Below are 18957 nucleotides of genomic sequence, written 5' to 3' on the forward strand. Positions count from 1 at the left end.
AAATTCCTTCTGAGAAAAAAAAAAGTAAAAAATGCACAACAGTCATGTTGAGATGAAAAACAGGTTTGACTGACACAAACAGTAACATGTGAAATACATTAAAGGTTTTTGCACATACTTCCTCAACGAATGCCATGCAATGGGATATGATCCATGACGGCAGGCCACGTCTCAGAGTCACAAAGCGGGGATGATCCCGCCTCCCAGAAACACACTACATGACTCTACCACTCCTTCCATATATTGTTTTCTTTTTTTCTCTTGTACACACAGGTAGCTAAAGACTTGCTGCTGTACTGTTTGAATGCAGAAACACAAGACGATGAAAAATCATATGAAATCACTTTATTCTCAGTGTGCGGTGATTCCATTTTTGCAGGAAAGTTACAGACCGAAATATTAGTCTAAAATGGCATGCAGTGAGGCTAACAGGTGGCGCTTTGAAACACAGAGAGGACACGGAACGATTATATCAACAACCTTGCCTACATCGCACACCATAAGCATGCATACATGTTGGTCAACAAATAGGGAGCTACAGAGAAAGAGAGAGAGAGAGAGGAGGGGGGTGAGAAGATTTTGCAGTACAAAAGAATACACTAAATGAACATGTTTTTTTTTTCTCTCAAAATATCAACCACCAGAGGACAGGACCGGCTACAGACAAGAAAGAAAAACATACTGCACCAGACTAAATATCTTCTCAACAAGTACAGAAAAGAGAGAGACAGATGCAAGAAGAGAGAAACGTCAGACAGTTACATTCAAGTCACATCAAAAGATTTTTTTTTTCTTTTTTGTGCCATGTTTTTCAGGCAGCTTTTTAAATTCTATCAATGGCTGTATGAGTGGCACAAATGACTGACTGGGTGTCTGACACAGTCTACTGGACAACAGGATATTGATTACGCATGACTTGGGCAGTTTGTTTAGGCAGTGATCAAAAAGCCATTTGGAGCGCAATCAACCGACATTTACAAGATGATGATGATGATGATGATGATGATGATGATGATGATGATGATGATGAATGAGTCCATGATTATGTCAGTGGATGAGAAGCAAAGCTTGATCTGATTTCAGAGCACACTCACTCATAGCCTGAAGGAATGCACGCGCTAACGACGTTTGCTAAGGTGTTGTCGTCCTTTGCAGGGGCAGTAATTGTAGCTTTCTAGATTATTTTCTGGGCCAAAAAAAGAGATATTTCACTCATAAAGAAAGACCGTAGCTATAGGCTTGCTAATCCGCTAGCAATGAAAATATAAAATTCTTTAGCCGAGAACCCAATGAGACTCTAAGTGAAGGCTAAATATGTTTAACGTCTATGAAAAACATTACTAGAATACCTGAGAATTTTAAAATAAATCAGATATGCAGGAACTAAATGGGAATGACACCCCTTGACTAGGTCTAATACTACCAGCACTATTCTTTGGTTTGACTGAATAACTGCTGTGATGATGGATTTGAGTGCATGAAACATCTACTGGCTTCTAGCTAGCTGCTAACACACTGTAGGAACAGAGGCTGGCAAAGGCAGTTTACAGGTACAATAAAATCACAGGAAGTTCAATAAATGTGCTCTACAGATGATCTTACCACACTGTGCCATTTGATTTTGTTTTAACATATTCAGGGTATATATGTATATATTCACCATGATTACAGAGCTCACAAAACACAGAGAGAAGCTAAATTTCCCTTTCTCTACGCCACAGAAATACACAAGATCAGAATTAGTGTCATTTCATGGTTAGCTAGCTTAATAAAAAGTCATAATGTGGCGAAACAGCTGGTTTTGAAAACCCTAATTTAACACCTACCTATGGCTACTGTGCACAAGTATTTTCCAACAAAATTTAACCGATCACTGCAAAAAGCACATTTATGATTTCCCCTAGACTTCATGCGGGACTTTTCCTAAATGGCAGCTAATATAACCTCTCCGCAGCAACATTTTAGTGCCATTAATCAGATTCGGTCTAGATAAATTTTGCGGTTACAGCATCAAATTTAAGTTATTCATTGTGATGTACTTGTAGGCTGAAAAGGCATTTACTGAGGTGTAGTGTAAATCTAAGTTTGCGTGTTACCAGCTCGAGTCTGGTGGAATGTCTGAAATATCTGGAATGTTTAACAAGACACTGGGAATGATGGAGAAATTTAAAGAAAAGGCATGAGGAGGATATATTTATTCCGTCCTCATTTGTTTTTAAATTTGTGCTATTACAGTTACCTGCAAGGCAGAGTAAACTGTAAACTATAAACAGCAGGTCAATGTTATTTTTTCAAGATGCCAAGGATGACTTTGATTTGTTAATGTCTGCTTGTAAAAACCTGTAGTTTGTAACTCTGAACACAAACCCTGGATGCCGTATGTCACGTGGATGAACACTTCTCACAACATTAAACGAATCATCCCACTTTCTCTCTTCCTTGTTTTAAGTAAATACCTCTGACCAATGAACTCTTAAGTCTCGCTACAGTAAGTAGCCACCCTCGCGTCTTTAACATCGACTAACATTAGGGATTAACTTCAAACACACAACAATGAAGATTGTCTGTTATTGCTGATTTGGGACTCGACTCCCATCAGTTAAACCAACGGACACGAGACAACTTCATTTTGAACAATATATTGCACTATTGTCACTGTCTGTTCACATATAGTGTATTCACAACATAGTTGTGTTTGGGAAGTGTCTTTTTAAAAAGTAAAATGATGAAAGTGTTAGCACGATTCAAAATTAACAAGCCTGGCCAAACGTTTACATTTCCTATTACAAAAAGCTGAGTGTGCAACACCACAGAAGGAAAAGAACTTTGTTTTTTTAAGCCTCAAACATGTATAGCCAGTGACTTTATAGAATTTAAGGATTTCATCTTACTCTTTTTAAGACAAACTTTATGGAGAACATTTATAATTTCCACCATGGAAGAACGTTTTAGACACAAAGTCAATTATCGCTTACTGTACACGGTGGTGGATGAGACGTTAACTAAATAAAAATGGAAAACCAGTTATTGCCTCAAATTTTCAGTGTATTTTGCTTCATCATAACAAAGGAAATGGTATCCATATATGTACTTCACAACTTTACTGCATGCTTAAAAAAGTAAACAAAACAAAGCAAAACAAAAAAAGTTTCATTTCAACTGAATTCCTTCACTTTTGAGTTTACAGATGTATTGGCTTTGCCAGTGTTCGTACTACACATTTACATTAAAACAGTGAGAACATATGGGACAGTTTGTGGGAATGATCCTAACCAAGGAGAACCAATAAAAATGCAAGTATATATACACTGTATGTATCAAATATTAGCAAGAACATAACAGGACGATTCAATTAAATTTGATATGATTTGGATCGTTTCTTACAAGTTAAAAATATGGCTTATACTCTTAGTTATCTTGTTATACGTCATATTTCACTGATATATAGTACTCTTTTTATATAACCGAGGCTATTTACAAACAAAAAGGGTGGATGATGGGTGATATCTGGTCATATTCTAAGTGCTGGGCATTTTGAAAACATGGCATCAGTTTGCCTTAAGTAAAGACATTCGATCTGTGTAGGTGTTGCATACTTTTTAAAACACGATAATAATCACAGGTTATCAAGAAAGATCTCTGTCAGAGATATTAAAAAGTATGAATCACTGTGAGATCAGAAAGTTTAACTTAAGGGCAAAATCACAGCATGTTGTGTAATTCCAGGACACTTAGAAGTTGAGTTGACTGGGTGGGAGGGAGGCGAAGAAAGGTGTGGCTGCAGCTGGAGGTGGGGCAGGGTGGTACAGCATTGATTAGATGGACATTGTAAGAAGTTAACCATTTTCCTGCCAGAACGCTGTTACTTTTTATTGAACATATCCATGAGTGGTGCAGGGATGAATTTCATGACCGTATCCACGATGCTCTCTTCTTCCTCCTCATCGCCGCAGCCAGCAGGAACTGCTTTTTTCGGGCGGGTGAGGCTGCCCTCGGAGGCCTGCTCCATAGCAGCTGCTGCCTCGGCTTCCTTCTCCTCCTTCTTCTTGATGCCATACTGCACGGTAAAAGGGAAAACAGGTAAAAACAAAAAATAGTTAGAAAATGAACACCCTGTAGAGGTTGCAATCAAGACAGAAGCAAAGGATGTTACTATAAAACCACCAAATCTGTACAGGTAGGCTAGATGGATGAGTTGACAAAAAATTGAATTTTAGCATAATAAGTTCATGTAGTCAGTTTTGTTACAATGATGAAAATGGTTCTTTCAGTTGAATAAAGTCTATCCTTCAAGCTTGGATCCTCTACCAGAGGCCTGGGAGCTTGAGAGTCTTGCGCAGTATCTTAGCTGTTCCCAGGACTGCGCTCTTCTGGACAGAGATCTCCCGATATTGTTCCCGGGATGTGCTGGAGCCACTCGCCTAACTTGGGAGCCACTGCACCTAGTGCTCCGATTATCACTGGGTCCACTGTTACCTTCACCCTCCACATCTTCTCCAGCTGTTCTCTGAGCCCTTGGATTTTCTCGAGTTTCTCGTGTTCCTTCTTCCTGATGTTGCTGTCATTCGGAACCGTTACATCTATCGCTACGGCCGTCTTTTTCTGTTTGTCTACCACCATCAAGCCCGGTTGGTTAGCCACCACCATTTTGTCTGTCTGTATTTGGAAGTCCTACAGATTCCTTGCTCGGTCATTCTCCACCACCATTAGGGGTGTCTCCCATTTTGACCTCGGGACTTCCAGGCCATACTTGGCACAGATGTTTCTGTATGCTATGCCGGCCACTTGGTTACAGCGTTCCATGTATGCCCTGCCAGCTAGCATCTTGCACCCTGCTGTTATGTGCTGGATTGTCTCAGGGGCATCTTTACACAGCCTGCACCTGGGCTATGCTTCATGCATGAAACAACACCCCATTCTCATTCACATACTTCCACTATGTGTCAAACCCGCTTGAGTCTCACAAGATACACAAAGTGTCCTTTGTTGTTGAGTTGTGTTGCCTAAACATAACAAAGCAATGACCAAAATTTCTAAACAGAACAGTGTCCTGACTGACAAACTTAAGCCTTTCCCTACCACAACCCCCTCAAACTCCTATTTACCTAATTTGTTCTGTTCTTTGTTACCAGATGAAGGAGCTCTAAAATCACTCAGCATCTGATATTAGTATGGAGGGTTCAAAAGACACCTATGACAGCAAGATCTGACAGCAAAGCTGTATCTGATGACAAGGGATTAGAATATGCAGTTTTATTAAATTTGTATTAAATATTCACCAACCAACCTGCATAGTTAAGGCCAAAATTCTTCACCAATTATGATCAACTAATTTTGTCAAGAACTTAGGGATAGAAATATGAATGAGTAATAAATTTCATTGTTACATTTCATTAAGCAGTATATTTGCCTCTTTTTAAACTCAACCCTTTATAAAGTCTATTCCTTCTGTCAATTAGTGTCTGTCCAAAAACGTATTTATTATATTTGTAGACACAGGGCCTTAAGCTAGTTAATTGTTTTTTTGTTTGTTTTGTTTTTTGCTTTAAAGGCTTGCAGGGAAAACTAGGATTCACTTTAAAATATCAGTTTCTTTTAAATATAGGAACATAAAGACATGAATATTTCAAGCAATTCCAGGAGGTGGTGACTGGTTAAAGCAATAAGTATTCTTATAAAGTAACAGATTTCTTAATTTGCATGGTTTAGCTTGAGGCTACACGCAAATTAGGCTAAACACAATGTATACAGCAACCTTTAGGTCCTGTTGCAACTGATTTCTGCAATTAGATGCAGAAAGAAGTTCAGGTTCTTGTTTTATTTTTGGTTATGTTTTTGTGGGTGTATATGGAGGCTTGAACTGCTGCTAGCTCTAATTTAACCTTCCTGGATATTTTATATAGCAATTACAGAGGCAGAGGCACTTGGCAGGTGTCCTGGACAAGGTTTGCTTTTAAAAAGCCCATTTTTAAGACTACTACTAAATCAAGAGTATGTTTGGAGAACAACAAGCTTGTTAAAACATTAAAGACATCAGCTGGGAAATGCATTCCACTAGTAAGTCCACTGACACAGCCATACTGTAATGTCTGTGAACAACTGCATTGAAGATAGTATGGAAATGATTTTGTATTTTATGAGTGATATGCCCATAACTAACCAAACACTGTGACAATATGACATGAAACATGAAACAAACAAGTCCAGACAGGCTGAAATAATTCATCGTTATTTCAACACGTTAGTTCAAGCACCACAATTGAACCTGAAGCTTTTATGAATTCAGAATAGATGGATAGATTGAATTTGTTGCCATAAGGAAACTAGGATCCTGACCTCAATTTCTGCATTAAACCTGAGGATCTGTGTCCAGTTTTGTGTATTTTGTGCATTTGTGGTCATAGATTGAGAAAAATCAATACAGGAGGACTGCAAGGAAAAGGTTGCAGTGCACGGGGAGGTCAGCGGGCCGAGTGATAGTTGATCTTGAGGCAGGGAAGGGGAAAATGAGCTGCACTCCTCCATGACCTCTTGACTGCTTTGCCAGGCACACACTAATGTGATTCTGTGGCAATAAATATCTTAGAGGAGGAGTCGCAGTGTCCATTTCCACTGCAGAGAGGAACACAGGGCATAAGTGGGTATGTCTGTGGAGTGAAGCTGTACGACTGTTTGAGGGAACAACAGCTGAAAAAAAACTGTTGCTTTAAATATTTTTTGTTTTTTGCCTTCAAGACTAAACCACTCTTTTGTCAAGATCTTATGTTTTTTCTCTTTGAGGTTTGAGGCTCAAAGACTTAATTACAGTTTAAAAAATGAAAAGACAGGCCTAAATCAGGTATCATAAGGAAAGAGTGGGAGTCGACCCTGGACAGGCCAACAGTCTATCACAGCACTAGCACAGCGACAGACTATAAGTCACATTTATGGCTGATTTGGATTAGCCAACAATGATTTTAGACATTATTTTTCAATTATACCGCATACTAAATTGTGTTTGATTACAATATATTATTTTAGGCTAGACTGGCTCAGATCAGGCCAACAGAAGAATCCTTCAGAACTGTTGAATTGTAGGTTTTCATTTCCTCGGTTCAGTTAAATCCACCGATTTTCAGAAACAGCATCAAATACTGATGTTTTGTCACATCTCAGCCTTAACCATCAAATGGTGAGGAACGACATCAATGCTAAAGGACAATGTTTGTGTATCTTTAGGTGGGTCAAACTCACAGCTCATCGGGTGTATTTGCTTGTAAACAATCCCTTGCATACATACACTGGGTAATATGCAATGTTAATGTTAAGTTAACAGCTTTTCCAAAACCTAACCAAATGCTTTAGGTGTCTTAAACTAAGAGGTGTCTTAAAAACAAAAAGAAAAAAAGAAAACCCAAGTGAAAATTAAGCAAAACAAAAACATGAAACTTCCATATAGGACACAAACTGCAGTCCCTAGCAAACGTTTGACTCACTCAGCCCCTCCAGGCTGCAAACGGACTGTCAGAGGTTGAGTGGTTGGTGGATGTTGTTGCCATTTTAAAGAATGATGTAATCTCTCAGCACTGATGCTTTCCTGTGTCCTCAGTAGTACATATGAGCATAGATATCATGTCGACTGCTTTACTGACAACATTTTATATGCCAGTAATAATTCATAAACTGTCACAAATCTTTCAATACCAAAAGTATATTAACACTCCAGCTGCTGCAGTTGGAAAATGTGGGAATCCTCATATACATATCTTCAACAATGACTATTTTAAAGATGTGACTATGAAGAAAAGTTTAACTTCAGCAAGATCGAGAAGCTAAATATTTTTTGACTGGCTGGAGGGGTGTATCTTACTTCAGTACCTAAGAAATATTTCTTCTGAATTTCCGACAGAAATAAAACAAACATTGGTGTAATTGGTTGATGTAGCTCTCTTCTATAACTCCCTCTGTTTCCACTCGGTCTCTCTTTCTTTTTTAGACTTGTTCCACAGTAACAAAGACTTGCATCAGTTGAAATGAACAGCCATGCTTAGTCAGCCCCTCTCACCTTGCTATAATCAAACGCTTCCCAAAGATATGCTGTCATATTGCTCTTTTTTGAGAGAGCGAGAAGGAAAAGTGCTGGGGCTCAGCAGAGTTTAGAGTTGATCCCCAAACTCCAAACATAGTTTTATAAGAGCTACACATAGAAAAGTTTCAGTCTCTCTCAGGGCATTCAAGTCAAATATCTAATGCATTATTAGCAGTGTCAAGGGTAACCCTTCCCGGCAAGCTGCAGACACTTTGATCATCATATCTTATTACAGCTTAATCAAATATTAATTTAGACATTATCAAAGCCAGAATTATCTTGGTGACATAAAAAGGGCCACTAAGTCAAGAATTTCCATTGAACTTTGAAAATGAACTCCAGAAGGGAATATGTTTAAGGATCTATATCCAGTAATTTAAAAAAAAAAAATTAAGAGTGCAGAGTTTTAAATCAAAACAGAAGGACTAATATATAGTCCAGTTTTTTAAACCTCCATTCTCCATTAGCTAATTCATTTGAAAGTGCAATTTGCAGTATAAAGCTTGATTTATAGTACTTGTTGAATCCTAATAGAGCCATGCCAGAGAGGCTGATGCTGTTGATTATATTTGTGCAATGGTCTCGCTGCACTGTTTTGTGACCATGAGTGAAGCTGAGCTGTTTATGACGGGCCTGAAGCTAATCGGTCTCGAACAACAGTCACCAAAATGCAAGAGATGTTTTTTTAGAGCCGATTGAATTTATTGCAGCCAGTGTATAAAAGATGGATGTAACCACCATGACTTCACCCTCTGGTTCTGACCCTGCAGTTTGAAGCCTCAGTATGTTTATCACTATGTTTTTTTCTTTGTTTTGTTTTTTGAGTCAGATGTTGCAGTTTTTGGATCAGAAAGGGTAACTGTTGAGTTATTAGCCAATATCACCTAGACTGGTTTGCAGCCTGGATTCATGGCCCTGTGTGGGCTGAACACAGACACATATATCACTGACGACTTTAGTTAACAAAATAGTAAAACCAAAACTGAAGCACAAACTTCTGGACAGTCTGTACCTCATCACAAAAACAAATATTTCTCAAATAATTTCATTACAAAAGCTCAAGCAGCATAAAATGAGCAGAAAGGTCCAGATCAGTGACTCCAACTGTCATCAAACACATGCAAAAAGTGCACGTTTTTAAGGAAGCCTGAGGAAATGCAGGTTTTGGGATGTTGAGTTTGATGCTTGGTTTATAGACATGTTAGCAGAACTATACGAGAAGCAAAAGCAGCATCTCTCTACGACTAAAGCCAATCCCACTTTGTTTTACAGAAGTTATATTTGTTTTTTTTACACTGTTTCTATTCTCTCCTTGTCCAATTTAGGGTCAGTCGGAGGCTAGAGCCTATTCTGTCTAGGGCAAGAGGCGGGGTATGCCCTAGACAGGCCAGTCTGTCACAGGGCTAATACAGACAAACGGGCAAGTGTTCATACTCACATTCACAGCTAACGTCAATTTAGAATCACCAGTTAACCTAACCCTACTACTTGCATGTGTTTGGACTGGGAGAGAAAGCTGGGGAGTACCCGGAGAAATGACACAATCTCCACACAGAAAGGCCCCGGACAGGTGGCGGAGCTGAACTCACGACCTCACGACCTTCTTGCTGTGAGGCTGTAACCATGCTGCCCAAGTTTACATTGCATATTTCTACTAAACAGACCTGTTTGTAAGCATGTATAACAGCTGAACAGCAGTTTGTTTAGTCTGTGGACTGGATAACAGTTTAAGAACAATGAGAGCTCTTTGAGCATGATTAACTCGTGAGGCTCTATTAGTATTGAAGTTTACCTTATCCCTGATGCCCTGTCGGATGTTTTCTCTCTCTGCCTCCATTCTTGCATATTTGGCCTTCCTCTCCTCTTCCTGTTGCCTCAGCGCTTCTTGTCTTTCCTCTTCTTTTTTCTGAGCATCAGGATCCTTCTCCTCCTCTCCACCAAGCATCTTGCCCATGTCTTTGGTGGCCCCTGTTGTTGGTAATAGACAGAAAGAAATTGTGAAATAAAAGAAATTCAGTCATTTCTTTTATGGAGTGACACTGGCAGTTCATAGTGATTGCACATAATAGATCACAGCTATCGGGCTGGTTTTCAACATCTGATGTGCCCAGCATTACATCTGAAATCTGGATAATTCAATAGATACTGCTTTGTATTTAAATCCTCTCTCAGGCCAGTGAAAGAGCAGCACTTGACTGAACCAAAGACAAAAGGGTCTGACAATAGAGAGAACAAGAGGTGAGCAGCACGAAGAGAGCTGAGATAAAAGACTGTAATAAATTATTAGCAATTCTCTTGATTGCCTTTGTGCTGCTCATTTTGGCCCTTTACTATCTCCAAGAGGAATTTAGATACAAGCGCCCACTTGGACCATGGGTTAAGACCAGAGAACAAAGGGCATGGGGAGCAGTTGAAGGGACAATAACAATCAGACACAGGGGCTCATTCTGCTACTGACGTCTGAACTTATTAAATATGTAAAAACTGAGGATGGAGAATGTGGTAAAAAGATCTTCTGTGCTTCACAGCTGGCTGCTGAAGGTTTAACCAATGTGTATCTTATCTGTTCAATTTAAATGCTGCTTATCTTGGAAATTAAACATTCTATCACTGATCTGTATCTTAAATGTGAATGTTTGTCAGCGATGTTTACGTGGCATTAATGAAACACCTGATTCTGAATTTTGGGAAGTGTAAAAAAGAATAGAGAGAGAGAGATGCCAGAAAGTCTTTTTAATGAGGTGCTCTCTTGATGAAGGCTGGATTATCGAAAGTCCTGCTGGTGCTAGCAAAGCTGCAGCAGGCACTGACATACTGCTCTATCTGGACCACTTCTTTTGTGTATGTGTGTGTGTGTGTGTGTTAGTGGATTATCTGGTGTGTGTGCTGCAGGCGTCAATTGACATTCCTCATACGTCACTATATGGCCAGTGTGTTTATTTCCACCCCAGCGCCTCTTGGAATCATTCTGTAATTTACATCAAGCTTCAGCCAAGGAACACGCCTGCCTTTGTAGAAATACACGGGATGTAAGTGTCTGAACATTAATCACACACGGCAACCGTGAACTTTTTATAGGAAGAAAGAATATTAAAACATTGGCTTTGGAAAAAAAATGCATTAAACATGCCAGCTCCACACTGTCAAAGCTGTCAGAGCTCAAAGTAAGCCAAATACTGTGCTGGAAATTGATCAAATAAAAATATCTTCCACACAGATCTTTGCCCCTGAGAGGAAATATTTTGTTTGTTTTCCATTTGATTGTGTTTTAAAAGGTATGATTACTGGCCTAAGATACAAATCCATCCAGGAAAACATAACACTCACTGGTATTGATGCTTTATGCTTGAAATGGTGCCCGGGGTCATTTCAATGTTAAGCAATTCAGCTAACCAGTTCACGACCCTTTTAGTGTCCTTCAGGATGAGTGTCCCACAGTCTTATTCACACTCAGAGCAACAAGAATGTTGGTTTAAAAACCCTCCGCTATCATCCTTAAAGTGACAATCACTTGAAAAGCCAAAGATCAAATCAGGAAGTTACCCAGGCTAATCCTGACTGTCAGTCTGCATGTTGAGCTGCTCCCGAGGTGCTTTTGCACACTGGCTTAACACGGAGCCCAGCCTGTATGTGCGGACTCCAGAGGCATTAGCTCTTCTTTCCGGCTCGCTGGCTGGAAGCAAGCCAGCACTCTAACAGTGGTCTGACGAATCTTGAACCCATGACTCTCTGCTCACTTCCAACTTGAAAGAAGGGAATTGATTTTAATGAGAACTGGACCTTTGGACATGGGTAAATTTGAAATACACTCGGTTCTCCCTCTGCCCTTGGCCCAGCGTACTTGCTTTCACTGTTAGGGCTTTTGCTTCCTCCACCGCTCTGGGCTTGACTGTAAAGCTGAGCTTCACTGGTTCTCTGGAGGAAACACTCAAAGACTGAGCCATCTGTTTAGGCGGTGAAATTGATGAGACAGCGATGACCTTAAGGTTCTTGGCTGTAGTTTGAGCTTGCCATATTGACATACCAGTACAAGCCCCAGTCGTTACTCATAAAGCGCAGGGTGATTGCTAATTAATGTTTCTTCACGGTAACTCTTTAATGTCTCTCACACATGGCATGCTGTCATATTGCGAAGGTAGTGCATCATCATTGATATCTGTGAGATTTTATGATATACATGTCAAACATCTGCTTGCACAGTGAGCAAACGTGAGCCCTTTAAAGGCAGTCTATGTAAAGTCTTATTTTGATAGTTTTATCTCTGCTAACCAGGTGGCACGTTGCTTTTGATAGTCCTCAGCGTCATTCAGCTGCCTCTTCAGTAAGCCTCCTCATCTCTCAGTGACCGCAGACGGACTCTCTATGCCATCTTGGGCAACTTGTTCTTGTGCTCTCCAGCCTTGGGGAGCTTGGCATAGTAGCCTTTCTACAAGTGCAGTTTCTGGTGGGAGTATCCCTACAACTTGCAACAAAAGTTCTGCTGCTGCTAACTGAAATCATGAATTCATAGAAAGAAGAGAATCTCTGGAGATGCCATGACAACAGTGGCCTTCCTAACCTGCAGGTAGAAAAACTAAAGATGGGACGAGGTGGAGGAGGATGGCTGGTTACTTACAACTGCAAGTTTTACAATAAAGATTGTATTTGTTGTCAGTTTTTATTGTCTCTGCGGGTAGAAAGAAATAGCTGCTAGCTGTCATTATAGTTTAGTCTCTCTGTGAGGCTGTTATCTGTTCATATTTGCTATAGATGCCATAGTTTATTTCCAATTCTTAATATTAGTTAATTGACTTTACAGTGCCTACAATAAGGAGAGAATTTCAAATGAATTTTTGACTTCAGTCCAAAGTTGGCCTGTGATTAATCTCATCTCCACACTCAACGTGAGGTAAAAATTAACAAATAATGTTGTAGGAAAAAAGCTGCAAAAGCGTGTTTTTTAAAAGACACATGCTATCAGGATTACGATGCTGTTTTCATCTGCTGTTATGATCCTCTTGCTTTCTGTGCAATCACATGTTTTCCTTGCAGGCACCAAGGAACTCTGGGGTTTAATAATTAAAAACATTCTCTATGCATTTCTAAAGAATTCAGATTTGTTTTAGGTTACTTGTTTGGTATAACACAGAATATGTGTAGCCTAGAGATTATTTATTTTTGTCTGTGCCTTGCCTCAGGTTGAAGTGCTGAATTAAACTTTGCTTTCCTGTGACTTTGTTGGTTGCTTGAGGAGATTTTCCAAATCTTGTATGAGCAGCAATTGTCACAGAAGCTGAGTAGACTCTACAAAGAAGATACCCTTAATCACTTAGGGCTAATACAGTCTTCTTTGGCCAAGCTGAACAGAGAAACTTTTAAAACTCAAAGTAGTTATTATACGTTAGAGTCTGCAGACACAAATTAAAATGCAGCACGACAGATACTGTTACCTTGTCTGGGTTTATACTTTATTAGATATATATTCCTACATTCCTGTCATCATGAGCTATTCTCACCATCTCATTTGCACTTCCACTGATACTGAAATGTAAATTTATGCTAGCAAAATTGGATCACACTATGCAGAAAATATATTTCTACCCCAAATTAAAGTCATATATAAAGGAGGTTTTGAAGGGTGTTTGATTTTTGTTTGATTAAATTGTACTCATCAGTATTGTCTCATATAAATAGGTTTTCAAAGTGAATCATATTCTTCTTTTCCAGTTAACTGACATATTTCTAATTGTCCAGATGAATAAGCTGTGTTATATTTAGGCATTTTTCAATAGAAAGAAGCTGTAACATCAGACTGATATATCGTCTGTGGCTGATATAACTTTTTCTTCCTGATTTTTTGTCAGTTCCCATGTTGCTGTTATTCTACGCTCGCTTCTCCCAAACCTCTGCATGACTAATCTCAATGCTCAAGCCTAATTAGCTCATCTGATTGTGACAAAGTTGTTGTGTAAAACTATGAGACATTTATTGTTCCCCAAAGCCTTGGTATCATCAAAAGATGCCAGCTATGAAGTCTTGAAGTAGTACAGTGAGAAAGCCCTTGAGGAAGAGCTAAGAGCCTCAGTTATGGTTAGAAAAACGTCATAAGATGGTTTAGAGTACTCCATTAGAAGACACAATGCACCACAAAATCAGTCTTTTACAGATTTATAAGATCACTTGTTGTTGTTGTTGTTTTGTTTTTTTTTATGTTAAGACCATGAAAGGTTTTTAGTGGGTTGCTACATTACCTGCCCTTAGAGATTATTTAACCAAGCCAATCAAGCTCATGCACAAGGAGATATGATCTGTAATGTTCAAGATCAAAGATGAAAGTTGAAAGTTAATGTATCCAAAAAACATTATATTATAAACCTTTCATCATACCCATGGCTCCTTTTTAATGCAAAGAGAAAGAGAGCGGTTCTTCATGGTATCTTATAATGTCTGTTAAGTAAGAAAACGCTGTTGAAATAACTAATATCAAATATATATCAAAGCAATCTCAGACTGTATGAGGATACCAGATCCAAACTACAACATGGTCAGCAATCAGCCAGGAAACAATGAACAATAACAATAATAATCTTAATCATGGGATAGAAAAAGCCTCCAAAGTCTCGACTATTTGTTGTACTATTTAAAAACAAAAATATCAATATTTTACCTCAGACTGTGAATCATTCCACACATATTAAAAAAAGTTGACCTCTTTATCTTAAACTCAGAATGTATTTTCATTCATTCAGAATGATTCCATTAATACTTTAAAAACGAATACACCTCATTAAATCTAAGCTTGAAACATGACATGAAACAAGACAATTATGTCTGTCTGCATGCTAACACATACAAAACGTATACTGAAGAAAACCATACTTTTAAGTTCAGTATATAATGAAATTTTTTGGACTGATTAAACACTTGAGATTTGAACACGGTGAAAAAAAAAAACCTAAATCTGACATTGCAATTGAGCCACCAATCTGAACATTTCAATCTGAGCCACAAAGATAAAAATGCTGATATTGCTGGAGGAAAATATAACAACAGAACCACTGAGTTCTGTAGCAAAGTTCATGGCAATCCATTCAATACTTGTTGAGACATCTAATTATAAAAAATGTCAACTTTAGGGTTGGTGAGCAAAAATCTCTTTCAGGGTACCATGAAAGGCAGAACCAAATTTCAGTGCAATTGACTGACTGGCTGAACTCATTCAATACCTGACAGACAGGTGTTGCCATTTCATGAATTATAACGCTTGAGTGTCTAAAACCATTTTTTTTCAGTCACTGCAATACACCAGAAGCACAGCATCAATGCTAATAATCACATCACTTCTATAAATAGAGTAAGCTGTATTTATGCGTGTCGTCTCATTACGGCTTTTAGGGGCATTTTTTTTTTAGTTCAGCTGAGACATAGGGGCTGATTATAAAGGAAGAAAAGACTTGGTGAGAATAAGGGTGAAAATTTAAAAGGGGATAAGGAAGAAGTTGGAAAGTTGTGGATGGTTGGTCTAGGGACGGATTAAACTGTGCAGAGTTACATAAAAGCTGGCATTGGATTTGGAAAAATGTGGAAGCATCAGTGGTACTCTGCATGTGTGCATGGATGAAACACTGGAAAATGAAAACAAAATGTACAGGTCTCCATTGTGCTATTAAAGTAAGATTGAGTGCATGTCCTCCAGGTGCATTTGAGCTCCAAGAGCATTTCCTCTGAGTAAGTGCGTGAGCTACAGTAGCGTGTTTCATCCTGATAGACTCGGTGAGATCACGAGATGTGTCCCCTGTGGAGCACAACGCATCTGAAGGACAGAAAGGGAAATGGGAGCAAAGTCAAAAGAAGGGAAAAGGGAAAGAAAAAAAAACAAATAAACAAGGTAACATGTAAAGTGTGAGCAAGAAAATTAGAGAGGTTGAAATAAAAACTGGCAGTGCAGAAGATTTAGAAGAAAACAGTATATCAGAGATAAGTTAAAGAGCTAAAAAACAACAACAACCAAACAAAAAAAACAAAACAACAACAATTAAAAAGAAATCAAGAGAAGAAAAGAAACTTGTGTATTCAGTTAGGAGAAAAGACATAAGCAGAAAGACAGGGCAGTGACTGGTAACAAAGGAAAAGCACAGAGAATGATGACTGAATGATAAATGAAGTTAGGTGGGAGAACAAAAGAATAATGAACATATTCCTAAATGACAAAAGATTTCTCAAAAATGATTTAATGCACTGTGAGAATGAGATTGCTGCTGCAGAAAAAAAGTGATAGCATAAGAGAGGAAAACAGCAGGACCAGCTCAAGGACTCTGTGTTCCTGCTCTCCCATCTGTCACTACTACTCAGCAGTCCCATAGCTGCCTACTGTCAGGTCCCCCCATCTTGACTCCAGTGGGTCGGACCATCTTCATCAGCCTCCCACCCCAACCTGGATGGTCCATAATCCCAGTGGGAAAACTACTAAAGACACCATGCATGGCTGCATTCTCTTTCAGTGCCTTCCACAAGTGGGATCCCACATCTTTTAGAAGCTATGACTCGTTCCCTCAAATTGCAAGATAAAATAATATATAAAATATATTTTTAAAACCTCAGAATGGTGTAATGTTACAGAGGAGGAGATTCACAATATTGCTGATAAGAGGTGAAATATGGTTTTAATTTACGATGGGCAAAAAAAGGTGGGGCACATCCGGGAAAGGTCAGCAGCCCATCACAGGGCGAGCACAGAGAGAAACAATCACATCCACGCCAGTTAAGTTAACAAGCATGTCTTGGAAATCTAAATTGAGTTATTTAGATCAATGAATGGGCATGACGAACATCAGAGGAGGTATTATGTACCATGACTCATCAAAAACCAAAGTAAAGTAAGCACAAAGCTTTTACATTTACTGATAGATTAAAAAGGATGCTCCAGTTTTTCCAGATTTTAGATTAAAATAGTCTAAATACAATTTTAGATTTAAATAATCTAAAATAACTATGTGACAAAATTGGTGACCATTTTTTTAATTGGATTCAATAATTACCTCACATGCATTTTTCCTTGACTGGATTAAAACAGTCATGCTGATGTCAAGGAACCAATGGGGCGTCAGCGTAGGTGTTTATAAAGTGTCAAAATTTCTTGCCAACTTTTTAGAGGTGCCATAGAAGTTGTGGTTGCATCGTGATGCTTTAGATCTGTGGCTGTGTTTCAACTCCTACACAAAGTTTTATCAGTGTCAGACCTTGAAAAGATCTTTTGTTGAAGCAGCACTGAGTCACTTTTCACACTGAGCTGTCTGTTCCCGTCCTAACTATTGACTCGTTCTCGGAGACTGGTATGGTTTTTGGAACACAGCTGTCCTTGGAGAGCTCTAGCCACACTTAGTGTTGGAGAAAAGGAGAAAGCCCCGTTCAGTACAGAAGATTACTTCTCTATTGCTATGAGTGACAGGCTGACCAGGGAAAGATTATTTTATAGTGCAACTGCGCCAAGTTAAATCTTCTCTGTCCTTGAGCGAGAGACAGAACCATCTCCTTTTCATTCCTTGTACATTCTTATGCATAAGAGAGTGTCCTTTAAGTGGCCTTATGTATAACACTTTTCTTCTACCAAGGTAATTGAAAGCATTAACTCACTAAAATTAAAGCATTACGCTACGACAATAATAAGGAAAAACGGATGGCATATTGGTGGATAGAAAACAGATTCACTGTACAAGTTTGTATGGGGATCCCATTGTTTCTTCATTAACACTTTGCATTATAGCATATCATTACAACATGCCAATAAGGATCAGTTTTATTTAAAAGAATAACATAAAAGACACCATGTAGCCTTCATGGGGGACATGGCTAGCAGAAATAAAAATACTATGTAAATGAGGCATAAAAGAAACACCGAGCATTCTGACTTCCGAGTTATCACATCTATGAAACCATAAAGCTCCAGATTTTTTGAGTGTACACAGTAGTCCAATACAGATGCTATGACACTGAGCGAAAAGACTGGTGTAATACCAACCTAATGCCTAATTGTGGTAACCAAGGAAAAGCTATGCAATGTGTTTATCATTAAGCATGCGTTTAAAGCCATTATTCTCTATAAATGTAACCAAAGTGACAGAAAAGTTAAAGTCAAAACCAAAGTAACATGAAGCCAACCCCGCCCCATTGTGTTAAATAATTTTTGGAAGAGTGAAACAATGCGATGACGTGTTGGGAATTGAGTCTGTCCTTGCTGTTATAGGTTAAAAGGCAGTATAACAAAGGTAAGCTCAGCAGTCTTTTGCAGGGCCAGTACTGACAGACAGAAAGACATTCACACCTGTGACCAATTTATAGTCAGGACACCTGCACAGCCACAGGGAGAACATGCAAACTCACACACACGGATGCTAAAGTAAAATTTGGATTACTTTTTGATCTGAACAGGAAACATTAGACTGCTCTCCTTCCCTGTCAGCCACACACAGCCAAGCAGTTCCAGTGATGTTAAAGTGACACTAGAGAGTGTTGTTTTTAACTTCCTGTGGTATTTTTAGTGATTGCTTGAGAAGATCAGGAGTATGACAGCCCTCTAAAGTGGAGTGCAACTGGCCCTGATTTGTATCCATCTCAGGAAATCCCAGATGGATGAATTCAGATTTACTGAAGAAATGCAATACAGAAAAAGATACATGAAATAAAGAAGTATGAATGAGGCCATATTGTCACCATCTGCAAATTCAGAGGAAAAACGATGTTTACTGCCCTATTTGTTTACAACATTTGATTTATGATGACAATCAATCTAGAGGATTTTGGTTGAGTATTTTTCTTTAATTTTACTTTAGGAATGAATGTTATTTAAAACCAATTTGAAGAACTAGATTAGAAAAATATTTATTGAATGACGTGGACATCCCAGTGTTCCA

General features: G+C 38.7%; 1 protein-coding gene across 2 annotated transcripts in view; it reads right to left on the minus strand.

The window, feature by feature from the left end:
- Positions 1-330: 330 nt before the first annotated feature.
- Positions 331-18957, minus strand: part of cplx1 (complexin 1) — a 66297-nt gene continuing 47670 nt past the window's right edge. For both annotated transcript variants that reach the window (XM_085417065.1, XM_085417074.1), the window contains exons 3-4: positions 9861-10036; positions 331-4057 (exon numbers count right to left, since the gene is read on the minus strand). In XM_085417065.1, the coding sequence (XP_085273191.1) occupies positions 3863-4057; positions 9861-10036 (371 nt within the window). In that variant the 3' untranslated portion in view covers positions 331-3862. The remainder of the gene's footprint in view (positions 4058-9860; positions 10037-18957) is intronic.

Source organism: Rhamphochromis longiceps, linkage group LG2 (assembly GCF_057381845.1).
Source record: "Rhamphochromis longiceps isolate RC_006_pf linkage group LG2, R_longiceps_female_GT1.1, whole genome shotgun sequence".
In the NCBI taxonomy this organism is placed as follows: Eukaryota; Metazoa; Chordata; class Actinopteri; order Cichliformes; family Cichlidae; genus Rhamphochromis; species Rhamphochromis longiceps.